Genomic DNA, 22,547 nt, shown 5'->3' with positions numbered 1-22,547 from the left:
TTTTTGACACTTTTGATCACATCATTTTCAGGATACTCTCTCCTTCCATGGACTCCTCTTCTCTTCTCTTCTCTTCTCTTCTCTTCTCTTCTCTTCTCTTCTCTTCTCTTCTCTTCTCTTCTCTTCTCTTCTCTTCTTTTCTTCTTTCTCTTCTCTTCAATTCTCTTCTCTTTGTTGTCGTTCTATCTATTTGACTATCCTTTGCTAGCTCATCATACATTCAAACTGTACTATAACACTTTCCTTTGGTAATCTTATAAATTCTTACAAGTTAAAATGTCATCTTAAAGATGATTCCTCATAATCTTTCTTCTAAACTTTATTCCATTATTGTCAATTACTGGCTGAACAATACCACTTTTATGTAAAAGAGGCATCTCAAAATCAACATATCTGAAATAGGACTTATTATATTTCCTCCTAACAGCATCCCTCATCAAAATTTCTCTATTTCTTTTAATTTTTAAGTCATAATTACAATAAAATATTTAGAGATATGAGAAAAAATCTCCCTCAGTCTTTGCAGTGATTGAAGCTCCACAGGTATGGAACTTTATTTATATTTTTTTATATTTCTGAAGTATCTATGAATTCTGATGATTTTTTTCCTTTTAAAAATATGTTTTGTTATATGGGATAGATTTTTGGTAAGAGGCAATAGAAAAATTAAGCTATATAAAAACAAAATATGTTCAAAAAGTTTTTAGATATTAAAATCATTTCTGTAAGTATTACAAAAATAAATTAAGTAAATAATAGAGATACTTTATACCACCTAAAGGAAGAAATGATACATCTGGTAGATATAATTAAGAATCCCTTGCAAGAATAGCAAACATTTTCTATTGCTTTTTTAAAGGATTCAAAGATTGAAGAAACATTTCTGCCTCTGGAGAATAATTGGCAGTGTAGTATGTTAGAAAAATAATGGCCCTGGAGTTAGAAAATCTTGATTCAAATCCTCTCTCTGATCCTTGTACAAATGTAGCTATGGACAACTCACTTCTCAGCCTGAGGTTCTCCTTCAATAAAAATGACAGGGGTTTCCATGTAATTATAGTCTCTAAAGTATTCTGTCAATCTGTGCTCTAATCCCTATATTAAAGATCAATTCTATGAATTAGTTTATTTTTCATGGTATTTTAAGTATAGAGTTGGAATGGACCTCAGAAGCTATTTAATTTTATAAATGAGGAAACTGAGATGGTGCGAGTTACTTAAGTCCAGAAAGGTGTTTTTAGATGCCAATAATACTATCACACAGAATACAGATGCAGACATGTCATGCTAAAATCATTTTACTAGAATAGCAAATTTTTTTCTTTTCTTTTTTGGTGAGGTAATTAGGATTAAGTGACTTATCTAGTAAGTGTCAAGTATCCTGAGGCCAGATTTGAATTCTGGTCCTCCTGACTCTATCCACTTGTGCCATTTAGCTGCCCCAAGTGGCAATTCTTAATAGCTTAAAATATATTTTATATAATTTTTTTAAGTTTGAATATTTACTTTACCTGTCCTATTGTCCAGCTTTCTCCAAACACCTGAGCACTTCTCACTTCCATATTATTAGATGTAGTCATATCATTTGAAGTACATTTGTCAAAGTTTCCACACAAACCTCCAAGTCTTCCCTAAAAAATAAGCAGAAATTTCTCATATTTTATTGTCAAACTAGTGTTTGTAAAATGTTTCATTAGAATTGTTCATACATTTTAAAAGTATTTGAGCTAAATATTTCCACAGCAGTCATTTAGTAATAAAAATGCTCTGCTAGAAATCTAATATTGCTACAATTTTCCCACTAAATTTTATTACAGATCAATACAAAGTGAAAATGACAAATTTTGCTCAAGAGGAAAAGAGAAAGAAAATCTTTTCAAGTGTTTATGGAGATAGTGGGAAGATGAGAGAGGACAGCAACATAGGACCAAAGTGAGGATCATAGAAACATCACTTTTTAATGCAGAGGATAAAAGGTCCTTGAGACATCTTTTATAAAAATTCAGAGAAGATTACAAAAAGAAGGCCAGAAAGAGATACAAACGGAATAGTTTTTAAAGCGAGAGACTGAAGTGATTATGTATTTTAAAAATAAAAGCAAGCTGGAAATAATACAGAAGGTATGCCTTACTATATAATCTATCTAATATCAATCATATACTTATAGTGTCTTCTATGTCTAAAACATGATACTAGTTGTTTACTTAGTCAATAACCTAACCATTTACTAATATATAATAACTAATAACCTTTGTGGGTATAGTTGAAATACAAAGAAAAACTAATGATTTGATTAGCCATGAAACATAATTAAGCTCAAAGATGCTAGATTTTTAAATCTATTTTTCCAATTTTAGATTTCTTGTTTCTGTTAAAACATATGAAAATGGTATATTTCAGATTTAAGTTACAAAGCATCAATTGGGCTCTTACTGCTGCTAGGCAATACTTCTATACCTCCTTAAACAATTCACTCTCCCATTCTCCACAGTGCTTCATCCAAACCTTTTTCATCCCTTTTAATCCTTCCATGGATTTGCCTACCATCACCATCTCAATTAAGAATCTTTCTTCATATTTTACTGAAAAAAATTAAGAACAATAACTAAAAACTCTCTCTGCTTTCCTCTTTTTCATTTACCTCCTTAGATGCATCCTGTGACTATTTTCTCTCTCACTCTTGTCTCACATAAAGGGATGGCCTTTCTTCTTGTCAAGGCAATCCCCTCTACCTACACAAGTGATCTCATTCCATCCCATTTCCTTTAGCAGATTGATCCATTTGTCATCCTCACCCTCTCACTCACCTTTAGCCTCCCCTTGGCTGCTACTGAATGCTAGTCTACTACTAACAAACATGCTCTTATCTCCTCTATCCTTAAAGAAACCTTAATCAATCTTTCTATTCCCAGTATTGCCCCCATTTTTTATGTTTTTTGTGGCTAGACTCTTTAAGAAGGTCATCAATAATAGATGTCTTCACTTTTTTTTCCTCCCAATCTCTTCTTTATTCTCAATAATCTATCTTCCAACATCATCATTCAACCAAAACTGCTCTCTCTAAAGTTGCCAATGATTTCTTAATTGCCAAATGAATGCAATGGCCTATTTTTAGTCATTTTCCCTGTGACTTCTCTAGAGATTTTAACACTGTTAATCACCCATTTTTCTTCACACTCTCTTCTGTCTAGGTTTCCCATTTCCCTTTTACTTAACTATTCTTCAATGTCCTTTGTGGAATCTTAATTCAAGTCATGCTACTAACTATGAGTGTTCCATAGGATTCTGTTCTGGTCCTCTTCTTTACCCCCCAAATTATGTCATTTGGTAAACTCATCAGCTCCTAAGGTCAAATATCATCACTATACTGATAATTCAAAAAGCTACTTAGCCAGCTCAGACCTGTTTGCTGACCTCCAACCTCCAATCTTATCTCCAACTGCCTGAAACATCTCAAACTGGATGTCCATTTATATATATATATATATATACATATATATGTATATATATATATATATATATATATATATATATATATATTAAACTCAACATATAAAAACTTAAACTCATTATCTTTCCCCCACTAAAACTTTTCCCACTTCCAAACTTCCTTCTTACATATAACCATAGACTTTCAGAAAATATCTATTAAGAAAAACATGAATTATTTTGACGCCAAACAACAGCTCTTTCTTCAATATTTAAAACATCTGTGGTTTCTTTGCTGTTGGGTACACCCTCCAGTGATGTAGGTCTCAACCCACCATGACCTGGTAGATAATCTTCAACAATTGTTGTGGCCAAAAATTCCTTTTTCCCTGAGCCAAACTAGTGACAAGCTTCTGCAAATGTAGTTATGCTGGTTCTCTGGATGATAGATGTACAGTCTCTCTCTATGCTGATTCTTGAAGTCTTTCCAGCTTGGTATGATCTGCCAGAGGAATTTAGAGCTTGAGCTCTGTTGGCATAGCTTTTGAGAGACTAGGGTTAGCCACAGGACAGGCAGGCTGAAACATTGGAAGTTTTCAGTAGAAGTCATGGAACATCAAAAATTTTAATCAAAGCATCAAAAATTTCATTTTACTTTTTTATCTCAAATAGAGGACAGCATGAAAGAATGAATAGAAGGTCAGCTGCAGAATTAGAAAATTCAGTTCCTTCCTCTGACACATTTGAACTGTATAATTTTGGGCAAATCATCAAATCCTTCAGCATCTTAGTCAACACTCTTAGACTATAAAACATACAATTACTTATTGATATGCATCAGTATTAGAAGTTTTCACACCAGAACTTTTTTACAATGTCTCCAATCCTCTAAAAATTTTTAATTAGATGTCAACTTTTGACCTACCTTCCACTTAGATCCAACTTTGATATGTACAGTCGTCTTCTTATCCCAAAGAATCGTAATGTCTTTCTCTGGAAAATGTACAACAGTGTAGTACCCAGCCTTCCAAAGCTGGTGTGTTGGTTTATTTTCCAGGAAACCTGATCGTTTCTGAGGCAAAAAAAATTGTATAAAAATATACATTCCATGATACCCATAAAAGAAAAAGAATGTTATCCACATTCGATGCTGGATTCTTGGAGACCATAGTGTCATTCAGTGCTGGGACCAAATCATGGATCCATTTGGTCCCAATAAATCTCTCCCTTTCAAATAAAATGTTATAACTCTCTAATCTCTATCCTGCCTCAGTTTCTCCGTCATTACACACACACACACACACACACACACACACACACACACACACACACACACACTTATATAAGCCTTCCAAGCTCTTTGTGAAGGTAAAGTTGATAAGGTCTAGATTTAGGGAACCAAAATGAGATTATGGTTTCTGATGGTCAGGAAGTTAAATGATAAGGCCTAGTGGCAGGTTAGAGATTCAGGGAACCAAATGGAGAGGTTTGGCTCCCCTGCAACCCCTTGGGATTCAGCACAAGGGTGGGAGTTTTGGGACTCTCTTCTGGTGATGCAGAGGTGCTCTGTAAAGAAATTTACAGCCCCAAAAACCTAGATTAATAAAAGAGGTTTATTATGGGGATTGGAAGTAAGATTAGAAATCCTGACAGAGAGGCATAAAGACTGGTTAGGGAAATAAGTGAGGGTAAAGAGAGGAAAAAATATTCCAGTGGACAGAGGCTCCTTGGCATCCCTAGCATGGCATAACTGGCATGTTTAGAACCTCTGCAAAGAGAGGGTTTTAGTTTGGCTCTTTTATATTGAGTGTCTTAGTGGGGGCTGGAACAGCAAGCAGGTCAGACTAAGTGGGGGCTGGAACAGCCCAAGTTGGTTCAGACCCAATGGGGACTGGGACAAGCCCAGATCTCCTCTTGGAATTCAAAGGGATGATTTTTGACCAGGATTTGTAATTAAATCAAAGGCCCTGACATTCTGGAAAGACAACTTGTCTGGGGAAGATATGCCTCAGCCAGGAGGGGCTGAGAATCTGAAAGGAATCACAGATCAATAGGAAATACAGTTTCTTAAAGGGACCACAACCCGCTTCAAAATGAATACATTTTGGATAGATCTATCTATTGATCTTCTAATTTTAGAGGAGATTATACCAAATTGAATGCTATTTAATATTTAAATAACTAAAGAGGGGCTTTTCAAATAGAGAAATTATGCAGAAATCAAGAAAAGGAGGCAAGAGTAAGGAAATCACATTTAGGGAATGATAGAATTAGAAGAGACTTTGGGAAAAGCTAGTTTAACCACATACTTAATATAAAAACAATTTCAAAATTATCACTGACAAATCCTCATGCAGCTTCATTTTAAAAACCCCTATTGACTCAGTCCCTCATAAGAACAACCATTCAATTATAAAGCTAACTCATTTTCTGGGGATTTTTTGTATTAATTGGACAAGAGTAGACTATGAATATTTAAATAGAGCATATGGAAAAGTGGCTTGAAAGGAAGAGAAATGTATAACCAGAAGAAGTGAATTGATCAAGTACTGAATAAGAGGGATAACCAACAGGAAGCTTTTATGCATCACTGATACTGAAACAATCTGTGGAGACCTAGAAAAAGAGCCCAGCTTGTTAAGTGGACTCCCTCTCCTTGGAAGGGATATGCAGGAGAATGTGGCTAAGAGCAGCACAGAATGAAAAGGCATGGATGAGATGTAATCTGCAGCATTGTGGAGAACAATTGAGCTCATGGATACATCCAAGTTTTAAAAGGTCTACTTTAAATCCACTTTAAGCTTCAGGAGAACAGGGACTATCTTTGATATTTCTTTGTGTCTCCACAATCTATCAGAGTGCTTGGAATACAATAGGCACTTAAAAATGCTAGAATGGCATTTGATTGTTGACTGTTTGACTTCTCACTGTCTATTCATTGATCCTAGGCACTCAGAATAAGATTTAGCTCTTCCAGATAGTAGCTTTTAAAATGTTTGAAGTGGTGTTTTTTTTTTCCAATCTAACATCTTTATTTCTTTCAATGACTATTGATATAATATAGTTTCATGTCTTTTGATCACTGTATCATGGTGTCATGGTCTGTCAGTTCCCCTTTTCTACTCTTGACTATTATCAAATAAAAGTGGAATAATTACATTACATTGCTTCAGACAAGAGATTCTAACCAATTCTCGTCATTGAATATCACCCTGCTAATAGGAGATTCTCCTCCTATGTCCTTTCTGGGTAAGAGAAATAAGGAGAGCCCTAGTTCCAAAATCAGAGACAAGAATCTAATTAATTCTAATTAGCAGTGTGACCTGTCCAATGTAAGCAGCTCAGGTTCATCCCCAAATTTCTTGATGCTGTTCACAAGTAAGCACAGTTCTACTTCGAGGATCTCCATTCTACCAGGAACACAAAAATGAAATCTCTCTCTCAGATGTCAGAGATTCTGACCTTGAGGAAGCCCATGGACTCTTACATAGAACTAGCTGAAGAAGGAATTCCAGAGACTGTAGCCTCAGGGAACAAGGTTCCAAATGAGTGGTTGACCTGCAAAACTATCTTGTTCTCAGTGTAATTATCTTTTCCAGAACACTAGAAAAGCTGGGGATGGAAGATAAGATCACTAACATTAGATCCTTACCCTCTCTCCTCACTGATATAGATTGATTTCCCAACACAGCTCAGCTGCAAGGATATGTGAAAAGTTGCCAACCCACAAGACTTTTTTTTTAAAGAAAAAATAGACAAGAAAACTCTAATGCAGAACATGTAACTGATGCACAACTGGACCTGGCAGGGCACATGAGGCGGGCAGCGTCCTTAGGATAATGTGATCTAGCTGCACAATTACACTGCAAGTACAATTCAGACTCAGAATAAATTAAGACCACTGAAGAAACTAAGAGAGGTAAGGTAGCCATATGTGAAGTGATAACCAACAATGGCATCCATCTTTTAGTTCTTTTGTGCCTGCCATTAGGTGAATGAACAGATGATACTCTATTATATCTACTAATTAACAATCTGGTTGTTAGTTAAGTAGAATTTATTAAATACCTATTATGTGACAGACAGAAAGGCAAAAAAAAAAAAAAACATTCCCTGCTCTTAAGGATCTTAAAGTGTAATGGGAGAGATAACATGAAAACAATTATGAACAAAAAACATACACACAGGATAAACTAGGGGTCATCTTTGAGGGAAAGCACTTAAATTTAGGAAGACTGAAAAGACTTTTTGCAGAAGGTAGAACTTTAGTGAGACTTGAATGAAATCAAGGATGAGAAAGAATTCCTGGGAGATAACCAGCAAAAATGTTCAGTGCAAACATAGATTATTAGGTTCAAGGAGTAGCAAGGAAGCCAATGTCATTAGATCACAAAACATGGAGGAGAATAAGATATATATATATATATATATATAGATAGATAGATATATAGATATATATATATATATAAAGACTGCAAAGATAGAAAGGGGATAGTTTATAAAGAGTTATCTAAGTTCCAGCTCCTTAAACTGTGGTTCATGACTCCATATTGGGTCTTAATTGAATGTGGGAGTCACAGAATTATTATTTAGCATAATAAATGTTTGATTCGTATATCTTTTTTATATGCCTATATACCTGGGGTCATGTAAAAATTTCTCAGGCAAAAAGGAATTGCAAGTGGAAAAGGTTTAAGAAGCTGTGGTCTAAGTGACTTTCCAACCTGACAGGTGATCTGACCTCTATTACAAATGTGCACTGATAGTAAGGTTGTAGGTCTTAAAATGCCAGATGACAAATCCAGGTTTAGGGTATTAGATTATCACAGAACATCTCCAGATTTTTTCCACTTAGATAATCATCTCTACTCCCTCTTCCTGAAAAAAATTGGACGCTACCTCTGGATTCTTCAGCTGAGACATCTCTTATCATGCTACTAGGAATGTTATCTTTTCCTTCTAAACTACTTTCCCCCTAAACTACTTTCCAGGTTCCCTTTATATATTGTCTTCATTTGTTAGAAACAACACTTGCAGACTATCTAGAATGTTTTCATTGTATCCCCAATGCTTAGTATTGACTATCACAAAGTACTAAATAAATGTTTTCCCCCCATGTACCTACCTATCTATCTAATGTACCCATCTATTACATTTCTTCATTCTTTATCAGAACTACCAACTTCATTGCCACTCTGTTAGGACCTTCAATAAAGTCACAAATAGCGCTTGTGAATATACAAAATATACTCTAACAAACATATATAATACCCTGCTGATTACTCTCCCCATGGAAAATAGATGGTTACCCAGCTACACCCAGCAAAAGAACTCTGGGAGATGACTATGAACCACTACATAGAATTCCCAATCCCTATATTTTTGTCTGCCTGCATTTTTGATTTCCTTCACAGGTTAATTGTACACTATTTCAAAGTCCAATTCTTTTTGTACAGCAAAATAACTGTATGGACATGTATACATATAGTGTATTTAACTTATACTTTAACATATTTAACATATATTGGTCAATCTGCCATCTGGGAGAGGGGTGGGGGGAAAGAGGGGAAAAGTTGGAATAAAAGGTTTTGCAATTGTCAATGCTGAAAATTACCCATGCATATATCTTGTAAATAAAAAGCTATAATAATAATTAAAAAAAAGAGAGAGGATAGTTACCGTAGGTCCCAGGTCACGGCATTGTGTTGCCTCATTGGACCAATGGTCCTTCCTTGTTCCTTCATCTCTTCCTTTGTACTTATTAATGGTTTATTGGTTCACTAATGGTTAGTTATTATTTATTTATTCATTAATGGGCAACTAGATGGTACAGAGCTGGGTCTGGAATCAGAAAGACCTCAGACATTTACTAGTAGTGTGACTCTAGGCCAATCACTTAACCTGTTTGCCTCAGTTTCCTCATCTGTAGAAAATCATAGCACCTATCTTCCATTTCATTTCAAATGAGATATTAATTTTAAAGTACTTAGAACACATGTAGTAAGTGCTATATAAATATTAGGGATTTGGAGGAGGCTTAGAAAGGGAATAGTTAAAGGCTGAACCCTGGCACTGAAAGACCCACTACTGTCTGCTTTTATGACTTCTTAAGGACATCTCCAAAAAAGATGAGAGGTTGGTATACTTCTCAAAGTTATTGACTGCAGCTTCTGCCTCCCCATCCCCACAATTCAGCTACACTATCTTCCTTTCTGTGTAACACAATTAAGAAAATAAACATGGTATTTTAGAGTTGGGACAAACTTTAGAAATCATCTAGCACAACCCAAAATATACTCATCACCTAAAACAACCAATCCCATCACCTAATAGCATTGTTTCTCAATATAAATTGATAAATTGCTATTCTTACAAAAAATAAATTAATTTTTTTCATGAATTCCATTATTTTTATTGTTTGTGGATGGATGAATAAGATTTAATTCTGGACACCATCCTTAGAACTGACACTATAACCCACACCAATGCTAATAACTCCCGTTGACATACCATTAGGCATTTAAAGCCCTTCGTAATTAAGGTTGATTACCTTTCCAGGCTATTTGACAACAATTATATAGGAATGGCAATTATTCAAAACAAATAAATAACTATGTTTTAAATATTTGGAATTCTCCCCATTTTGAAAATGTGGGAACAGTGGGAGAAAATTATTTCTCAAAGTAATTTAGAATTCACTAGTAAACTGAAGAGTGAGTCCCATTTTACCATTGCTGTTTGTCTTCTCATTCCTGCCATCCCCTTTCCCAATTCTTTACATGCCCCTTTCTTCAGTAAACATAATCCTGTGTGATCTGTTTTCTCCCTCTCCTAAAGGGTAAGGAATATTAATTTTTAACCCCTAGAATTTAACACATGCCTACTTCATATTAAGCATTTAATAAATGCTTTATGATTCATCCAACTGAAAAACATTTGGACAAATTGTATATGGATGTAATTGAATATCATAATATTAGAGACTATAAGTTTGTGAAATGCAAAAAAAAATGTATAGAAATACTTAAGTAAACTTTTCTGTTTAGGTAAAGTAAGAAGAACCAGGATTACAGTCTACGATGACTCCAATTATATAAGCAAAAACAATACTAAAAGGTAGTTGAACTGTGAATAATTTCAGTGACCCATCTAGCTCCTGCATCAAATGATGAAACCTTTTCAAGCCACATTAGTAGAGAAGTGGGACATTCCAGGTGTGGAATATACAAATGACATCTATAATTTGACTTTGTTGTAACTGTTTTATTTTGTTATAAGAAAGCATTCAGTGAAGAACTGATGTATAAAAACAAAAGTTATCAATAAAACTTATTCTAAAAAGAAAATTCCTGGCACATAAAAAGCCTTTAGAAAACCATACCTGTTCTCCAAGTTTACTCTGCTTACTCTGCTTAAGACAAGTTAAAGAGAAAACCAAATAAGTAAATGCATGAATTCACTAACCTGTTTGTAAGGGGAGTCATTCAAATAAATCTCAGTGTCCCCAACAGAAATCAGCAAACTTTTTGAACAAACAATATCATTATCAAAGCACTTTTTGTTCTGAGCAATAACAGATATAGCAGCATCATCTGCACTCTGAAAGATTAAGGAGAACATTGTGTTAGTAACTATGATTTCACTTGGAACAAAATCCCAATCACATTCCTAATGAAGACCACCATGACTTTGGTTTTTCCAAAAAAGTGTTGAAAAAATAACATTTTTAATTCATTCAATGAGGACTTTAAAAATACACATACAAAATAATGGCAAAAATACAAACAACCCACTTAAGGTACAATAATCTTCATACATGTTTGTTGTTGTTGCTCAGTCATGTTCAACTCTTTGTGACCCATATAGGATTTTTTTTTTACAAAGAACCTATTGCTATTTCCTTTTCCAGTAGATTAAGGTAAACAGAGATAGGTGACTTGTCCAAGTTCACATAGCTAATAAGTATTTAAAGACAAATTTGAACCCAGGTCCAGGCCCATTATTTGAGCCCTTCTAAGCACCAATCTTATTTTTTTTCTGCAGAAATGTGAACATAGATTTAAAATAACAAGTTACTTTGTTTTGTTTTGTCTTCTCTATAACTAAAGATTTACTTAAGAATTATGATCAATACTATCGCCAACTATTTCAGAGGATATTAACAGCATAGGCTAGAGTCAAGATCTCACTAAATTTTCATCGTGAACATTTATACTCCAGAAATCTGGCAATGAATAAAGTCAGGGTTGGGCTTATTATTTTGTTGATTGGATGTAGACTTAAAGAAGTAATGAAGAAAATGTTAGTAAAGCAAATTAAACTCAAAAGTATGCCATGTAAACTTGTTTTCTAGAAATGCAGTTTTAAAATATTTACCAATACACGACTGTGAAACTCATCTCTTTATAGAGAGTCAGTAGATTCAAGAATAAAACATTTTTCAACATGGTCAATGTGGGAATTTATTTTACTTTACTTTACTATACATATAGTTACAATGGTTTTTATTTATCTATTTTTTAAATTAGAGGTGATGGGAGGGAGACAAAATTAATGTTTGTAAATTGAAAATTAAAAAAAAAACTATGACTTTGTAACAAAATGCTTCGCTTAAAGAACCTTAAAACATCCTGAAATAATGGTCTGCAATTTGCAGCAATAAAAACATTTGAATCATCTGTACTCGAAAGATTAACGATAAGATTGCACTAATAAATATGATTTTACTTTGTGAAATCACAAACAGTGAATATTTAGAATATGGAAATATTGATTTATAATTTATAAAAGGAAGGATAAAAATATGATGTACACAGAGAACAAATCCCTAAAAAAAGAAACAAAGAAAAGATACAATAAATCTTTTTAAAAATTAGAAAATTTATAGAGATAAGTTAGACTTTATACAAATAAATATTTTACCAAACTCTTTTAAGGTTGACTACACAAGAATCAAAAGTGAGGGCTAAAAAAAGGAATATAGGAAGCACTATAGATAAATGAACAGAGAAGAAAATAAATACATTTGTATATCTCAAGGTGAATAAGAATTTATGACTGCACCTAGCAGATCACATCTACAAGTTAGTAAATCAATCCTAGAAAAGCAGAGACTCAAGAGTTCTGCCTCAGTCTCTTCATTGAAGGTTGGATGATTTTAATCCCCACAACACTAAGGAATAAACACATCTGCACCTAGGACTGAGCATCATAGTTATATCAAAGCTTAGTAAATATATTGTCTCCATTTATCCTTTCCCTGTCACTAATAATGAGCACTAATAATGGACTCAGTGAGGCTAGGAAGACCTGAATTCAAATTCTACCTTTAACACAGACAAACTAACTGACTCTGACAAGTCAGTTAATCTCTCTTGGTCTCAATTTCTTTTTTTGTAAAATAGGGTTAATAATGCAACCTAATCCACAAGGCTATTATTCAGATCAAATCACATAATGTATTTCAAATTCTTTGCAAAATTTAAACAACTATATAAATGCTATATATTAATGACTGCTGATCAAAATCATTCTCTTCTATTTACTGATCACTGTTATGCTATGCACATTTCTTCTACTCTCTTTGATTACCAAATGATTTCTTCAGACTTTTGTTTCTTATGAAGCAATTCCTTTGTCAAGCATTAACCTGATAGTGAAAAAGAGAACAATAAGGATTCTTAAGGTGATTATCCAATGAGTCACTTGAAACCATCATGCTTTTATATTTTGTATTTGTCTAGTGGTGTACTTCAGTAACTATTTTTTTTCTTATTAGTTTTATAATTTTAACACTTTTTTTTTGACAGTACATATGCATAGATTTTTTTTTTACATTATCCCTTGTACTCCCTTTTGTTCCAAATTTTTCCCCTCCTTCCCTCCACCCCCTCCCCTAGATGGCAGGCATTCCCATACATATTAAATATCTTATAGTATATCCTAGGTACAATATATATGTGCAGAAGGGAATTTTGTTGTTGTTGTTGCAAAGGAAGAATTATATTCACAAGGTAAAAATAATCTGGGAAGAAAAACAAAAACAAAAACAAAAAAAGCTCACAGTTTACACTCATTTCCCAGTGTTCCTTTTCTGGATGTAGCTGATTCTGTCCATCTTTGATCAATTGGAATTGGATTAGCTCTTCTCTATGTTAAAGATATCCACTTCCATCAGAATACATCCTCATACAGTATCATTGTTGAAGTGTATAATGTTCTCCTAGTTCTACTCGTTTCACAGCATTAGTTGATGTAAGTCTCTCCAAGCCTCTCTTGTATTCCTCCTGTTAGTCATTTCTTATAGAACAATAATATTCCATAACATTCATGATTTATCCAACCATTCTCCAATTGATGGACATCCATTCATTTTCCAGTTTCTAGCCACTACAAAAAGGGCTGCCACAAACATTTTGGCACATACAGGTCCCTTTCCCTTCTTTAGTATTTCCTTGGAATATAAGCCCAGTAGTAGCACGGCTGGGTCAAAGGGTATGCACAGTTTGATAACTTTTTGGGCGTAGTTCCAGATTGCTCTCCAGAATGATTGGATTCTTTCACAACTCCACCAACAATGCATCAGTGTCCCAGTTTTCCCACATCCTCTTCAATATTCATCATTATTTGTTCCTGTCATCTTAGCTAATCTGACAGGTGTGTAGTGGTATCTCAGAGTTGTCTTAATTTGCATTTCTCTGATCAATAGTTATTTGGAACACTTTTTCATATGAGTGGAAATAGTTTTAATTTCATCATCTGAAAATTGGCTATTCATATCCTTTGACCATTTTTCAGTTGGAGAATGGCTTGATTTCTTATAAATTAAAGTCAATTCTCTGTATATTTTGGAGATGAGGACTTTATCAGAACCTTTAACTGTAAAAATGTTTTCCCAATTTGTTACTTCCCTTCTAATCTTGTTTGCATTAGTTTTGTTTGTGCAGAAACTTTTTAATTTGATGTAATCAAACTTTTCTATTTTGTGATCTATAATGATCTCTAGTTCTCCTTTGGACACAAATTCCTTCCTCCTCCACAAGTCTGAGAGGTAAACTATTCTATGTTCCTCTAATTTATTTATTATCTCATTCTTTATGCCTAAATCTTGGACCCATTTTGATCTTATCTTAGTATGTGGTGTTAAATGTGGGTCCATGCCTAGTTTATGCCACTCCAGTAGCTATTTTCAAGAAAAATATCAAAAAAAAAAAAAAATCGGCCTTTAAATTTAAAGGAAAAACATATTAGGTTTAATTTTGCTATTCTTCTTAGAAAGAGTTATTTAGAGGAAGAGAGATGAAAAGTTGGGCGAAAAAACTTTCTCCTTTGTTACTGAGTCATGTCCAATTCTTTATGACCACAATTGAGATTTTCTTAGCAAAGATAATAAAATGGTTTTTCAATTCCTTCTCCAGTTCATTTTACAGGTGAGGAAACTGAGGTTAAACAAGGTTTAGTAATTTGCCAGGATCACACAGCTAGGAAGTACATCTGAGGAAGGATTTGAACTCAAAAAGATGAGTTTTCCTGATTCCTAGTCCGGTGCTCTATCTACTATACCACCTAACTGCCCCTCTCTGAAAAGTCTGGACTTTGTCCATATAAATATTTATATTAAAGCAGAGTTATGGAAGGCTATATTGTTTAGAGGTTGCTAGAGACAGAAAGACAAGCTTGCATCCTTTCTTAAACATTTACTAGTGAAAACCTGAAGCAGTGACTTGGCCATTCTGGGCCTCAATTTTCACATCTATAAAGTAAGGATAATAGCATCCTCACATCATAGAGTTGTTGGGAGGTTCAAATTAGATAATGTATCTAAAGTATTATGCAACTTAGATTATATATATATATATATATATATACATATATATGTATATATAAATTAATATTATAAATAGCATACATACAAGATAAATTTTATCTATTATAATTATTATTAAGTGTGGTACAATCTCTTATATTCCTTAAATATAACTTCCCTTCAGTTTCACTTCTAATATGTTTCAATTTAATCTCAGACTTTGCAAGTGATGATTAAGACATTGTTAAGCAACACATATCTGCAAAGTTAAAAAAAATTAGTAAGAACCTATGAATAATCATTGTTAATCACAATTCTTTTTTTCCTAGAAATGAAAATAGTTGTGACAATGATTTTCTGAATCACACACACACACACACACACACACACACACACACACACACATATGCACATGAACATGGGACAAATTGTTTCCCATAGGAAATGTTTCTTATAGAAAGAGATATGAAGAATGGCTTAATAAAAAAATAGTTGGCCTGATGGCAGGAAGACCTTCCAATCCCACAATTGGCAACTACTGGCTTTATGTTCTTGGGCAAATCACTCAATTTCTCATTATTCTCGTATACTATGACTATAATTTTTAGGAGAGGTGCTAATCTGAATTGATATAGGGCATTTCCTTATACAAAAGTTCTCTTTTGTATAAGTCACAGTCACAGTCTCTGCCCCTGTCCTGAGCTTGAGATGCAGAAGAGAAAAAGAAAAAAAAAAAATCCAAGAGGTGTCTGGAAATGTGGAATTATACCTGTACATACATACTTAAGTCCTTGTGAAGGGATGAGATTTGCAAGAACTGTATATTTAGAGAGATACTTAAAAAAATATATGAAGACAAGGGCAGCTAGGTGGCACAGTGGATAGTGTACCAGCCCTGAAGTCAGGAGGACCAGAGTTCAAATCCAGCCTTAGGCACTTAACACATCCTAGCTGTGTGACCCTGGGCAAATCACTTAACCCCAATTGTCTCAGCAAAAAAATAAATAAATAAGTAAGATAGATAGATAGATAGATAGATAGATAGATAGATAGATAGATAGATAGATAGATAGATAGATATTAAGACAGAAGCTTGGAGTATGCCTGCTTGTGTTTTGAAGAAAGAAGAGGGGCTGAGAAGATAAAGAAACAGTTAAGAGAAATAAATACAGCTATCTTAAATTGAATTCATTATCTTTCTCCTAACTCCTTTTCCCTATTACTGTTGAAAGTGCCATCAGGCTCATAACCTAAGTGTTGTTCTCAACTACTCTCTCACCCCCATATACAATCAATTGCCACTTGTTTTGATTATACTTTTATATTATCTCTCATGGCACCTAGGTGGCAGAGTGGATAGAGCACCAGGTCTGGAGTTAGGAAGAATATCTTCTTGAGTTCAAATCCACCCTCAGTTACTAGCTGGGTCATTCTGGCCAAATTATGTAACTCTATTTGCCTCAGTTTCCTCATCTGTGAAATGACCTGGGACAGGACATGGCAGGCCATTCCAGTATCTTTGCTAGGAAAATCTCAATGAGGTCACAAAGGGTTGGACACAACTGAAACTGAACAATAACCACATAGAGGTCCCTTTATGTCCTCTAATACTGCTACTTTCTGGTACAGGCTTCTAATCTACCCATTTCTGGACTTTTATTCTAATTTTCTTTCTGGTCCTTCTGTCTTAAGTCTTTCCTTGCTCGAAATGAGCTTCCAAAAGCACAGATCTGATGAAGTTACTTCATTATTCAATAAATTCCAGCATCTCTCATTTGCTTCCAGAATCGAATAAAAAATCCTCTGGTGTTCAAAGCTCATAATAACCTGGCCTCTTCCTACATTTTCAGTCTTCATATACTTTATTATCCTCTATCTGCTCTATGATTCCATGATTCTAGCCTTCTTGCCTTTGTTCAAATAAAGCACTCTTACCTTCTGACTCCCATTCAAGGATTTTCTCTGGTTATTCCCAAAACCTGAACACCCATCCACCTCATCATCCCTGTCTTCCTTCAAGTCTCAGTTAAAATACCACTTTCTCTAAGAAACCTTTCTCAGTCTTCCTTGATGTTAATGTTAGTAATTTCTCTTTGACATTATTTCCAATTTCTTCTGTATGTCTCTTGTTTTAAGGGTTCTGAAGGGCAAGATCCCTAGTGCCTGGCACATAGTAAATGCTTAATGAAAGCTTTTTCACACACACACACACACACACACACACACACACACACACACATATAATTTATGCATATGAGTGCATACAAACAAAAATGTATATTATATGTATGTATCTTTTGTTTGTATATACACACATATAAATTATATATACACATACACACACATATATATACGCATACTATATATACATATATGTATATATATATATAATTATTTTCATTTAATCTCCCTTCCCTTAGAATGTGAACTTCTTGATATATTTTTGCCTTTCTTTGCATTCCCAGCACTCAACACCATGACTTATAACTTATTGACCTGAGAATCCAAAGAATTGCCATAGGAAGGAGGATAGATAGATAGATCTATATCTACATAAATAAATGTAGATCCATATGTGGGTCTATAGATGTATATATACATATATATATATGCATATGTATATACGTATGTAAGGGTCAGGGGAAGAGCCACGCACAGTGCAATCAGGAAGTACAAAGGCCTTGAAGCCTGAGATCCCCAGATGTGGTTTTCTGTGACCAGCAGGGACCACTTCGTGAGTGGAAGCTCTGGTCACACTGAGATCGGGTCATCAATGGGAAGCATCTCCTTCTCTAATTGGCTATGCGTGTGACCTCATAAACCCGATATAAGGAGTGAGGAGGAGGAGGAAGTAGAGCGAAGGCAGGATGTGAACAAGTGAAATAAAGATCTTAAGCTTGCATGTGGCTGTCCTCCAGTACTCTGCTGAACATAGAACCACCACTCGATGAAGTGGTAGCCAGAGCTCTCTGAAGATCTCTGATTGAGATAAGATTGGTAAGAACCACTGTGCGAGACAGTGGCCAGAGATTTTGCTGAAGGCCTGGGAATTAGATGTGACTGGTAACTGTAGCAACTGGTGGGAGGAGCTACATATGTGTAGTCTTTGAAAGGATTATTTTTCTATGATTCTTTAGATGAATTCCAGTAGCAGAGTGAGATAAGATCAACAAAATAAAAAACACCTTTCAAAAATGGTGGAACATAAGTAGTAAGCCTCCTAACATTTCCCTCCAAACAACACTTCAAATCAAATTTTGGAGTAGTAGAGTTAACAAAAGTTTGAAGTGAACTATTTTTCTAATCTAAGACAATTTAGATGGTAAGAAGGGTTATTGGACTTCTTGAAAACTCCAAACTAAAAAGATCCCAAATATCTTATTTCAAGAAATTATAAAGGAAAATTATCCTAATGCATAGATCTAGGGGACAAAATAAAAATTAAAAGAATATACCAATCACTTCCTGAGATTCCCAATTGAAAAAATACCAAGAATATTTATAGCCAAATTCCAAAGTTTCTGGGTCAAGAAGAAAATATTACAACCAGAAGGGGAAAAAAATTAAATAGCATGGAGCCACACTCAGGATCACACAAGATTTAGTAGCTTTCATTTTAAAGGAGCCGAAGGCTTGAATATATCCCAAACAAAGGCAAAGGAGCTAAATTACAATCAAAAATAATTTCCACAGTGCCATTTGTTTTTAAAAGGATATAAGATACAGAATTCAGAGTCATTGGAATTTTTATATGAACTGATGAAAGACAAAGTAAGCAAAATCCACAAAGCAATAAACTTAATGACTACAACAATACATATGGAAAGAATCACCAGAACAAAAAGAACATGAATGTTGTATAATTATAGATGATATACATGATAATACATAGCCACAAAAGAAGAGATGAGAAAACAAGCTTTTCCTTCCTTATTTTGCAAAAGTGGGAGATTATGAGTATAGAACTATCCCAATAACATGAAATGTCACCTAGAATTAATGTCACTTAATGACTCCTTTTTTTTCCTTTTTTACAAAGACTTGTTCTCTATAGGAAAGAATGGGAAGGATCAATTTGAGAATTGAAGTTATATAAATAGAAAATATATAAATACCAATTCCCAAAAACAAATTTTAAAATGATATTAATAAACCAGTCTAAAGTTTTGGATATAGAAATGAGAGGAAAAAGAAGTCTTTTTTTCTGTTTAATATAAGCATAAATATATCTCCTAAGGAGAAGTTCCCTATACCAATTACAATAAAAGAAAAATTCATAACTATAAATTTCATTACTATATCTTCAACAGGAAGAGATAAATGTCATGAATTTAAGATTATGTTAGTTGATACTAAGAAGAATGGTTAGAATGTGCAATCTGAAGGAGATAAGGGAGATAGTTGACAAGAAGAGAAATAATAAAACGTCTGCTATTCATAAAATGTATTATAGTCCCTGAAAAGTACTAAGTAAATAGAAAAAAGTTGGCAACACTTCTTTTCTTTTTTTCAAAAGAAATACTGATCATCCCACAGCATGATGAGAAAAAAGTGAAGGCTCTTTGCCATGGGAAAAAACCAGACTCTTGGAGAAAGAAGACAACAAAGTACAATTGGAGAAAAATCAAAACAGAAAAGATCCAAGCAGGGAGAAATTGACTATGCAGCCTGATTAAATTTCAAAACCCAGAAAAACATATTGCATTTGTTAAGAAGAATTTATCTCTGGTATGAAATCATTATCATTCTGCAAAGCCAAAGACAATATTTTCGATTTGCCATATGTTGTTTAACAGAATTATACTGAGAAGAAATGCCACACACTGTTTTCTAATCTTCTTAGTAAAAGTAAGACTTTTGCAAAACAATAATCCAAGAAACTACCACTTAGAACTATAAAAAGAAGAATATTTCATGACCAAAGGATAGAAGAAAATCACTTAAAATAAAATAGACAATTTTGATTACATAAAATTAAAAACATTTTTGCACAAACAAAACCAATGCTTTTAAAAGTAGAATAAAAAAATACTGAAGAAAAGAATCTTATAGCAAATTTTTTTGGTAAAGGTGTCTTATCCAAATGCAGCTCATTCAAATTTATAAGAATAACAGTCATTTCATTAAAAAGATAAAAAGATCAAATTAACAGGTAGTTTTCAAAAAAAAAAAAAAAAAAAAGGAATGCAAGCAATTACAAGCCATTTGAAAAAATATTCATATCAATAATAGAGGAATACAAAGGCAACTATGATGTTCCATCTTATACTCATCAGATTGGCAAAAATAATAATAAAGAAAAAATGATAAATTTTGAAAGAACTGTGGGAAACCAGACACATTATATATCAGAGTTATGAATTATTCTTGGTTCTAAGAGTCACTAAACTATATATGCCCTTTGATCTAGTAATATCATTAGTAGTGATGCAAATTGTGTTCCCCTTGACTTTTGGGAGTGAACTCCGACACTCTCCTCTGACAGAGACCCACCCTTCAGGGCAGTTAAGTGGTTTCATTCATTTGGAAATCTTGATAGAGACTAGCTTCACCCTCTATTGAGTTGAAGATTAGTCCAGGACCACTCTCAGTCCCAGTTAAATGGTCTCAATTCAGTTGGAGGTCTCCTCCCTGTATTCCTATTGAGTGGCTTAATACTCTCTTTTCAACTGGAAATCTAGGCCTGGAGGCATTGAATCTCATTCATTAGAAGCCCCAGCCTCAGATTTCGTATAAAAAGAAAATTTTGAACTCCAAATCTCTGCAGAAGTCCAAAGTAGGATTATGTTTTGCCTCTCTTCTTGGCACAGCTGCCTACCAGGACTTTTGCGGGTTGTGAAGATATTCTCTTCACAGTGTTAACCTTTGTTTCCATAACAGGACCTCTTGCCACTAAGAAGTCTGTCTTCCTAGCAAAACTGGCTTCTCAATGCCAATAAAAATCCCTTTTGCCATTCAGACTTTTCGGGTTCTCAAATTCTTTCACACTGGACCTGTGTGCTGACCAGAGGGGATTCTCACACCACAATTCTCTACCACTAGACCCGCCTAGTGGCCTATACCCTTGATCAAAGAAAAAAGGACAAAAAGCTTCATACATACAAAATATCCATAGCACCTCTTTTCACAAAGCCAAAGAAATGGAAATAAAGTGGCCATTCATTTACTAGAGAATGGTTGGATAAATTATTTTATATATATATATAAATATAAAAATATTATTAAAATTATTTTAAAAAACAGTTTTGGAGAAAGCTAAGAATTGATACAAAGTACAACAGACAGAAGCAAGAGAACAATTCATGTAATAACAACAGCATTGTAAAGAAATTCAACTTTCAAAGACAGACCAATGCATTGACCAACCATGATTCCAGGGCCAGTGATGAAACATGCTACCTATTTCCTAAAAGAGAAGTGGTGGGCTCAATATGCAGAAAAAAGAACTTGGGGGGATTTGTTTTACTTATTATGCTTATTTCTTATAAGAGCTCTTTTCTTTTCTTGTTTTCTTTTCTTCCTTTTTCCCTTCTTCCCTCCTTCCTTCTATTCTTCCTTCTTCCAATCTTTCTGTCTTTCCTTCCTTCCCTCCTTCCTTCCTTCCTACTTTCTTTCTTTTTCTTCTTTCTTCCCTCCCTCCCTTCCTTCCACCTTTTTTTCTTCCTTCCCTCCTTCTTTCCCTTTTTCCTTCCTTCCCTTCTTCCTTCTCTCCTTTTTTCTTTTTTTTCTTTCCTTCCCTCCTTCTTTCTTTCTTTCCCAGTAGGAAATGAGAAGGAAAGGAGGGATAGGATATTAGGTAAGTGTCCCAGGGACTGAATCATTTTTTGTGTTTCTGTTGTGAGCGCACAAACACACACACACACACACACACACACACACACACACACTCACACACACATATCCAAATCTATTTCTTCAATGTAACTGTATAATCATTACTGGATGGGGTGCTGTGGTTCTAATCTCCACTAGACATCCTTGCAATTTTCTAGACCAAAGTCCTTCTCTTTGACTATCAGTCCCTTAATTGTCTTTTTCCTTTCTTATCTTACTTTTTGAGAGCAAGAATTTTCTTTGATTTTGTATTTGTATCATGCATACTTAGCACAGAACTTGGCACAAGCCCTTATTCATTCATTTATTTATTGGTTGCTTAATTTACAACTTAAGTTTTTAGGAATTTGCCTGTAGAAATGACTTTCCCTTCATCATGGAATCAATTATGCAGTGTACTAGTTATTAGGGTTCCTTAAGCTATCCTAGCTTTCAATCAAAAAATATTTATTAAGTACTTACTATGTACCAGGCATAG

The 22,547-nt window shown here is 34.1% G+C and overlaps 1 protein-coding gene across 1 annotated transcript in view; it reads right to left on the bottom strand.

Moving 5' to 3' along the window:
* Positions 1 to 22,547, bottom strand: part of OTOGL (otogelin like) — a 209,691-nt gene that overhangs the window by 95,850 nt on the left and 91,294 nt on the right. The window contains 3 exon segments of the mRNA XM_074270858.1: positions 1,512 to 1,631; positions 4,355 to 4,501; positions 10,894 to 11,028. Coding sequence (XP_074126959.1) covers positions 1,512 to 1,631; positions 4,355 to 4,501; positions 10,894 to 11,028 — 402 coding nt within the window.

This window comes from Sminthopsis crassicaudata, chromosome 5 (assembly GCF_048593235.1).
Source record: "Sminthopsis crassicaudata isolate SCR6 chromosome 5, ASM4859323v1, whole genome shotgun sequence".
Classification (NCBI taxonomy): domain Eukaryota; kingdom Metazoa; phylum Chordata; class Mammalia; order Dasyuromorphia; family Dasyuridae; genus Sminthopsis; species Sminthopsis crassicaudata.
Note: the sequence above shows the minus strand (reverse complement) of the source record. Positions and strands in the feature narration are given on the sequence as shown.